The sequence below is a fragment of the Sinocyclocheilus grahami genome, unplaced genomic scaffold (assembly GCF_001515645.1).
Source record: "Sinocyclocheilus grahami isolate Dianchi unplaced genomic scaffold, SAMN03320097.WGS_v1.1 scaffold1917.1, whole genome shotgun sequence".
NCBI lineage: Eukaryota > Metazoa > Chordata > Actinopteri > Cypriniformes > Cyprinidae > Sinocyclocheilus > Sinocyclocheilus grahami.
In genome coordinates, this window is record NW_015507096.1 from 39,376 (window position 1) to 48,785 (window position 9,410).

The 9,410-nt window shown below is 35.4% G+C and overlaps 1 protein-coding gene across 1 annotated transcript in view; it reads left to right on the forward strand.

The window, feature by feature from the left end:
- Window positions 1-599: 599 nt before the first annotated feature.
- LOC107573319 (uncharacterized) overlaps window positions 600-9,410 on the forward strand; it is a 23,456-nt gene continuing 14,645 nt past the window's right edge. Inside the window, exons 1-2 of the mRNA XM_016259760.1 lie at window positions 600-989; window positions 8,350-8,447. Of these exons, the coding sequence (XP_016115246.1) occupies window positions 600-989; window positions 8,350-8,447 (488 nt within the window). The remainder of the gene's footprint in view (window positions 990-8,349; window positions 8,448-9,410) is intronic.

Genomic DNA, 9,410 nt, shown 5'->3' on the forward strand with positions numbered 1-9,410 from the left:
CCACATGTTTGACCATATATATACACACACATACATACATACATGCATGCATACTGATCTTTAAGAAATGTTCATATTTTATATTTGTAAATAAAAGTATTTTGTATAAAAAGTATTTATATCTGTAAAGCTAAATTTCTTTCTAGCATTCAAATATTGTTATGTTAAAGTAATTAATATGCTTAACATTTGCGATATAAATGCGTATGACTAAAAGTAAATTTGACTACCACAACAAATTCATACAGAACTTTTAAAACTCACACCAGTAGCGTGAGTATGACACTTGTTTATACAGTTCACTGTAGGTTTGTCATATATTTCTAAACTACTCTAACAAACAAATATAGAATAAACACATTTTTACAACACTCCCCATTCATCCCTATACATGGTTACTTCTCTCAGCAAAGTGTACTTTGATCATTAAAATATAGTGTGAGGATCTTTTTATTAGTTAAGATAAAGAAAATGCATGTCCAGTTATTAAGCTACGGGTTGTTTGCATTTCTTTCAGTGTCATATTTGCAGCATGGAGACTTACAACTTAAAGGACCTGAGACACTCTCCTTGAATGCGTCAGATTGCCGCGGCGAAGGATGGGCCCTTTTTTCCCGGCGATTTGCGTCGTGCTGCTCGCCCTGAACGCCGCTGTCTCGCTGGCCTCTGTCGGCCCTGGGGACTACCCCACCGTGGATGAGGCCGAGAGAACTGCCAACAATGACAACATTTTCGATGACTACCGAGGGAAAGGTTGCGTGGATGACAGTGGCTTTGTGTACACGCTCGGGGAACGCTTCTTCCCGGGCCACTCGAACTGCCCGTGCGTGTGCACGGAGGACGGACCTGTCTGTGACCAACCCGAGTGCCCTAAAATACACCCCAAGTGTACCAAGGTGGAACACAACGGGTGTTGCCCCAAATGCAAGGAGGTCAAAAACTTTTGTGAATACAGAGGGAAGACTTATAAAATCCTGGAGGAGTTCAAGGTAGGATCACTCTGCCTCCCAATTACCAGAATAATTACGTCTATGCAAGAATATGAGGCTGTTTTAAGAATTTAGCATTGCATTGTGTATCCCACATGCCTGTGGTTAATTATTAGGTGTGTCTTGCACTCCAACTGAAACTTGAACCATATACAGTGGAGAATCATAGGGATATAAAACGTCTAAAGGGAATAAGCCTTCAATTATTCTCAAATTGTGGATGGATTGTACTTTACACTGTTTGAATTTAATAATCAAGCCAGCAAGTTAAACAAATCGGCCTCAAGACAGCATACATGACAACATCTTTCAAATTCTCGCATCATATGTCAAAATCATGAGTGAGATAGATAGCTTTCAAGACGACATATACACTATTGCACCAATATATTCACAAATATATGCAAGAAAATGAGGCTGTTTTATTTGTTTATGTGGGTGGGTCCCTGCATGAGTGGAGTATGGGATATTGTGGGATAGTTTTGTGCTTGTTTTACTTTTAGAGGCTCATCATGATAAGCCCTATCCATCACTATCAACTGTAATTTGATTAGAGCTGTCCTACAGAAACAATCTACTTGACAAAGCAATCCATTTAAAACTAGTGTGCTTTTTCTCATGATTTTAGATTCAAGTTATTTATATTGATCGGAGGAAGAAAGCAAACCCATCAATCATACAACAAAGCACTGAAGCATTCTTAAAAAGACCCATCAGCCATAGATACATGAATATTGTACTGCATGATGAACCATTCGGCCAACTTGAGATTCATAAGACATTGGACTGACAAATAAATTAGTTATTTGGTATTTCATGACTGTTTTTTCAGACCTAACATGTTGTGAACTCTTTGGTGTTATGCCTCATATCAGAAGAGCACATATTTAACATTAAGTAGTCCATTAAGCAGTTGCAAATACTAGATATTTATCTCATAATATGTAATGTACTGTATATAAAACATAACTAACATCACCAGGACCCTTGTTTACTTTGTTCCATTTCCACTGGTAAATTAAATTAACGCATTTAGCAGACGCTTTTATCCAAAGTGACTTACAGTGCATTCAGGCTATACATTTTTTATCAGTATGTGTGTCCCCTGGGAATTGAACCCACGAGCATTGCGCTGCTAACGCAATGCTCTATCACTAAGCCACAGGAACATTGTAGGGTTGGTAGGGTTGCAAAAGACTCTCAGAACTATTCATTCTCTAAACACACGTAATGAGTTTAAGGTACAATGTCAGAGAATTGATTCTGCAACAGCAGGAAAGCGATTGATGAGATAACAACAGTAAAAATGTTTTACTTTCACCCACAAAGCTCATTTCCAGGATTAACGTGGGCTGTTTCAGCAAGTGCAAACTCTAATATAAGTTTTAGGTATCAACAAAGGGCAAAGCAATAAATCATCAAACACAAAATTAGTCTTTGGACTCCACCTCACAAGTGTGGAGTGGGGAGGATTGTTTCCTGCACTTGTTAGCACCATTTACGGATTTCATCTCTCTTGAGAACTCGAATTCTGTACCCTTCGGCATTTTCAGATTTTGTCACAGTAATTTAAATCTTAATATAAATATTCATGTTTAAAATCATATTAATGTAATACATTGTGACATTAATATTTTATTAATATATATCTTTTTTTAATTAATAACTGAATAATTTTTTGTATTAAAAATGCAATATTTTGTCGTAAAGATTGATGATTGATTTTCAAAAAGATTACTTAGGAAGACCATAGGAAATGTTCTTTGATGTTTCTGATATGTTATACTTCACTGGCCACATTGGTAATTATGTATTTAATCTTAACTGTAATGCTTTGGATCTTTTTCACGGCTTTGCACGGCATGTATCTTGAATCTTCTCTCTCCAGAGAACAAGATATCATTAACATTCATCTCATCCTTACATCTGATTCATTGAGTGTAATCTTGAGATCATGTAAATTCAGGCCTTTTTAGGCAACCTGTCTCCCGACATTAAATGTATTGCAAAGATTATTATCTTAAATTATATTACCAGAAGATCAAAACCAGAACAATGTTTAATATCAGGATTATAGTGGGGTGGAAAGTCTATGTAATTCACTCTCATCACTCTCTGGGTGATGAATTTCCTATCCGACAACATCTGCTATATTATCACTCACCAGTTCTGTTGTATCAACATGGGGCTGGCCAGCTTCAGAGCTGCTTTTTGACAAAATCAGCATTTTATCGCAGTACACAGTGTTTTCTTTGAGGTGTCAAGCTATATTCAGCTCCACATTCATTGGCCATGTCTCTCAGTAAACAAAGACTCAGTATTTAAGCTGGCACTTCACTTAGACCAACATCTAAGGAAACTTTTTGTGACTAACAAGAAGATTAAATTACATAATTGGCATTAGGGAAAGAATGCCAAAGTTAAGCAGTTTCTTTTTAATTAGGGTCTCAGAGACTTTTAAATCAAATCCATCTTTGTTAGGTGCCCGATTAGCCGACTAACGCATGTTTCAGCTAGACATATTTGCCCACGTAAGTCTGTTGATAAAAATATCAGGTCCATCAATACAGCATGTTCTCCCCAACCTTGAGTGGAAGGACAACTTATGATCTTTTATTACCTCTAAAACGGTTTATCTGGCTCTATTGATTACCTCCTGTCAAAATAGACCCTGGTTGAAAAGCCATAAACAAAGCCAAGCAAATCTTAACTAGCAGAAATCCCTTTTTGATCAGTTTTCCGCTCTGAATTTGACGTGCGCATTAAGCTAACGAGGCATCATCGCTCAATAGTGTCCAGTGAGATCTCTTTGAATTAAAAAGCAACTACTGAGGTCCAGCTGCGAATGGGAATCAAAGAGCATCATGGCGCTTGATAGCTGATCCAATTAAGAGAAGCTGACAGGGTAACCTTTGGTGTGGGCTACATTGGCATTTCCTCAGCCGTTCTTTATCGGGGACTGTATTTACTTGGCTAGGCAGGAGTGGGAGAAGCCCCACAGAGATATGAGTCTTACACGTGGAGAAGGCTTTTCACTGTAGAATGAGGCAGACCAATCAGTCAGCAGAGCCTTTTTTTGTTTCTAATTGCTGCAAATGACAGCCGAGTGATGGATTTTGAAGTGAAAGACTTGAAGTGCATTATCAAAGTTATGCATGCTGAACCATGTGTAACCCAGCTTGACCCAGACAGTTATGTGGCTTTTTAAATGTCACGATTTCAAGACTGAGGGTGATTGAAAAAGCTACAGGATTTATACCAACACAACAGAGTTCTAAACCACGGCAATAGCTCTACCAATACATGTCTTGATTTTTACAATGTTCCAATGAAAGTTCAGGAAGAGCATGTTCGTATAATCCTGTCAATCGAAACCTTGAGAGAATAAACTATAATGGCCAATTACTTCACTGCTCTGGTCCTGCACCTTTTCTCTCTGTGCTTTCTGGAGTAACGGTGTATTAGGATGCCAAACCAGCTCTTTTAGATCATATTAAATGGAATTTGTGAAATATTTTAATGATTTAATAAATGTAATTTTTTTGTACAAAAAAATGCAAGCACAGTGGTTAGAAAAAGTATTTGGACATTTATGCATCACTTAAAAGTGTATATCATTGGAATAGATCATTAAAAAAATAAAAATTAAATAAAAAAATACACAAGCAAGCACAAGTGCATACATATACACACATTATGGTTCAAAAATGCAGGGTCAGTAAGATTTTTTTTTTTTAAGAAATGAACACTTTTATTGATCAAGGATGTATTATATACAGTAAATACATTTAGGGCCAGTTGCATAAACATAATCACTATATTAAGACTATATGTTTAAGTACTAGTTTAGCTAGCCAAGAGGTAATCAGTCTTACTTTTTGGATTAAAATGAGATCAATCTACCTTTTTGTCACTGACTTTAAAATGGTATGACCAGTCTTGAAGAAAAAAATATATGAATAACTTAAGACTAGTCTAAGCAGTTTATGCAACCAGCCATTAATGTTACAAAAGATCTATATTTCTAATAAATGCTGTTCTTTAAAAATGTCCTGGAAAAGCATCCTGAAAATTACGGTTTACAAAAAAATATTAAGCAGCACAGCTGTTTTCTACATTGATAATAATAATAAATGTTTCTTGAGAACCAAATCAGCATATTAGAATGATTTCTGAAGGATCATAATGACTGAAGTAATGGCTGCTGAAAATCCAGCTTTGACCTCATAGGAATACATTTCACAATATTACTGTTTTTACTGTATTTTTTATCAATTCAATGCAGCCCTTTTAGTTTTAATAACTTTTTCTTATTTGTAAGTCGCTTTGGATAAAAGCGTCTGCTAAATGACTAAAAGTAAAAAGTAAAATAAAGACTACTAAAACAAAGGTCTGTCTCCAGAATCACAACAAGATTCCTGACTTGATTTTTAGTTGTCAAACCCCTAGAGTCAAGGTATGCATTCACCTTGAGAACTTCATCTTTGTGAAGCACCTGACATGGTAATTGAGGCCCAAATTAATCTCTGCCATGTTTAAATGCATCTTTTATCATACAAGCGTGTTTTTCACTACGTGACGTTAGTGACAAAGGTTCTGTGTGCGGTTCTCTTGTTGATCACCACCATCCTGGAGGTCAGGATTTATCTGCACTGAGTTTACAGTTCTTCATAAGAAACACAGCAACATTGCATAAACAAATAAGTAAGGTTGGGCGATATAATGGTAGACACCATAACAAAAAGTAGACATGTAGTTTAGATTTTTCATTTGTTTTTACGCATTCTAGCGTAATAATCAGTGAAAAGAACTCAATTTGGTACAGTGTGCGCAGTCTGTAAAAAGTAGCATCTCATAACCTTGCTTTTTTCCCCCAATTTTTTTTTTGTCCAGAAAAGAACAGGACAGGGCAAAAACACAAAAGAAGAAGAAAGAAGATCCCTCAGTCATTAAAGAACAAGAAGTGTAAGTTTGAATTCTATATTTCTGATTGTGTGTGTTACTTTGCATCTATTGATGCATGCTGATTATTTAGCAGAAATTGCAATATGCTTATTTGAATAGCATGATATATCAACATTGACTCACAGTATACAGTTTGATTATATCTATTCTAATATTTTCTCCAAAAATAGAATAGCTTTTAGTGAAAAGTTTGGATATGGGACTTTAAAAAGTTAATCAATGATTCCCAGAGGCACATAAACCTTAATCAGAACTTCATATTAACAAAAATAATGCAACCATACAGAACTTCAAAGCTCTAAGTAGTGAAGTGAAGTGACGTGACATGTGGCCAAGTATGGTTACCCATACTAGGAATTAGTGCTCTGCATTTAACCCATCCTTAAAAAAGCATTTTCAGTGACAATGTTTGGATTTGAAATCAAAATAATGGATAAATGTTGTGTTTGTGGTAATCAGCCACGGATCAGTAGCGGACTCCTGTGTGAAAGCTGCTTCCCCTCTCACAAGAGTCACCTAAGGGGGGAATTCCCCCCATTTTCAAAAATGAAATTCAGGCCCCGAATAAATGTCTAAAAATCCTGATTGGAATATCACTATAAATAGTTATAAATTATAAAAAGAAGGCTTTAAAAAGATCGGTATCTGTATCGGCAGATACTGCTTTCTGTGATCGGCAATCGGTGATCGGCCTCAAAAATCCTGATCAGAGCACCCCTAGCCAAAAGTACCCGTACTTCAGTACCAAGTCGATACTTAAATTTAAAAATGTAACCATACCAGTCTTTATGCAAAATGTGTATAAGAATATCTGTATCAGAATAGTGGATCGATCCAGTACCCGCTAATAGGCAGCAGCTTTTAGTCTTTACTGTATTTGTGTGAGCACTCTGTGAAGAGCATCAAAAATTTCAGTTTGAGTCACAGCGAACAAAGCACGCCAAATGAGCTCTGAATAATTTTATATTTCTCAATCGTTTTTAATTCGATTGTCATTCACAATACTTCGTGGGAGTTTTTTTCTTTCACCAAAACCGTTAGATATAGGCCTACAGTCTTGTACATGTCTTTTTGTCAGATTTTCATATACTGTACTTTTTTGCTTCAAATAAAAGTTTGTAATGTTGTGTTTCACCTTGAGGCTGTTTGGCTTGGTTTATGGCTTAAAGAGCTTTAAAAAAAATCTCTATGGAAAAAATGAATTGCAAAAAATACTTCAGAAACAAGTGCCACTGAAAAAGGGGGAAAGACTATAGCGGGTGAACTGAAGTAATATTAGCTTCATTGATTATAAAGGGAGTGCTCTTTGCTTGGATTCTCTATGTAGGCATTTATAATTTGACTAAAAATATTATTTTTCATGCTGCAATTTACACACTGCAAAGTTTCGAGAGTGAAGGAAAAATATCTATCAAAATAGAACTGTGCATTGTGTCGATCTTTTTAATGCAGTGTTTACATAATTGAACAATATTTTAAGGCTCCATGCTAATGTTTTAACATTGTTTACTTATTGTTTACTACTTAATACCATTAATAATTGACTCATTATATTAATTTTTTTAAATTAAACAATTAAAATATTTAAATTCAATTAAAATGAATGTAAAATAGTCACAATAGTTTAGCTATAGTACCGAAATTTACTGTATTCGTTTCATCTACTGAAATTCTGGTACCGTGACAACACTACTGTCCAGTAATGCAGCTAGATCACTAGATACATCCAAACAATTTATGACAAATGTACATTTTCCAAATTTTCAATTGGAACACCTGTTCTTGTAATGTCCTTACTCTTTTTGGATAAACTTCGAATTAGACATGACACAAATTTTTCATAAAACAAGATATTTGCAGACAAATGGTCTTATTTTTTTAAAAATCCATACTTGTCAAAATTTACCACTAATGATTTATCATATAAATATTCTAAAGCAGTATGTCACCCCACAATGATAATTCTGTCATCATTTACTCACCTTCACAACATTCCAAACTCATTGGATTTTCTCTCTATCTCTCTCACCTTCACAACATTCCAAACTCATTGGATTTTCTCTCTCTCTCTCTCTCTCTCTCTCTCTCTCTCTGTGTGTGTGTGTGTGTGTGTGTGTGTGTGTGTGTGTGTGTGTGTGAGTGTGAAATACCAAATATATTTGAATTAGGGGCTCAATGGACCATAAAACTCACAGATCAATTCATATTATGCAAAAATGTAACTTTGTGTTCTATTTATTACTTAAGTAGTTATTTGATACCCCAGCAAATACTACCAAGCTAATAAAGTTCAAACATTATTAATAATAACAGAACAGTCAGTAATAAAATGGGACCAACAACAGCTTGTTAAACAAAAGCTTGCTGAAACATGTATTCTGATATAAATTTGTAGGTATGTGTCTATTCAAGTGCGAGAAGACGCAACCGAAAACTGAATTCCGTGTTCTTGCACTTTCTGAAACACGTTAGTGTGTGCGCAGATAACAGCATGTGAGTACCAAATCGTGTTCTCTTCGCTTCTTTAATTGTTTAAAAATGCTTGCATGTTTAATTGTCAAAACTTAGAAGTGCATGTGCATCAGTCTATGACGGTTAAACTTTGCAACTAATCCATGAATCACATCCAAACGGTGGGGCTGGTCCGTACAGATCACAGAACAACTATGATCCATAGAACCCCTAATTTTAATTAATTGGCTGTTTTGGTCCGTACAATGAAAGTCAATGTTTTCCATAAGTTTCATGCACCAAAAATAAGTAATCTGTACAACTGTACAAACGGTACCAGTGGTATTACCAAGTCGTCTTAGCTAAATTATCACTTTAGAAGATTTTTACATCAGAATATCAAAAATCCAATTTATAACTTCTGTCAGGCCTAATCGAACATCACACACGTCATCACAGAAAATGAATTACAAATTTCAGTGCACAAACTTCTGTAGTGATAATTATAGTAATATGTAGTGCTGTCAAATGATTAATCATGATTAATCGCATCCAAAATAAAATATTCTTCTCATTAATGGAGTTAAGCATTGACATTACATAAAGTCATTATTCAAAAGTTAAACAAAAACTTATGAATTTAGATATTTACACATATTTGTAGTGGATGCGCTGTTTTTTAATCACTTTTCTTGTTGCATTCTGTTTTAATGGCAGCGAGGAGGGCTAGGCACACAGTAATGTTTCTTTAATCTGCAGATTTCATGTTAAGAGAAATAGTTTTAGCAAGAACATCAACGATGCGCACTTACTTTGATATTGTGGCAGACACTGCTGGATTCGGTGGTCGAACGGTCCACTGGCAAGTTTAAATAGGTCTGAATATATTAGCCTACTGCACAACCAAGGCTGCACAGAGGTGTTTATTTCACGAACATTCAGAACATTATGAAAATAGCATTGTGATTGAAGGATAGAATCTGAAGCAAACGATAAGATTTGCAC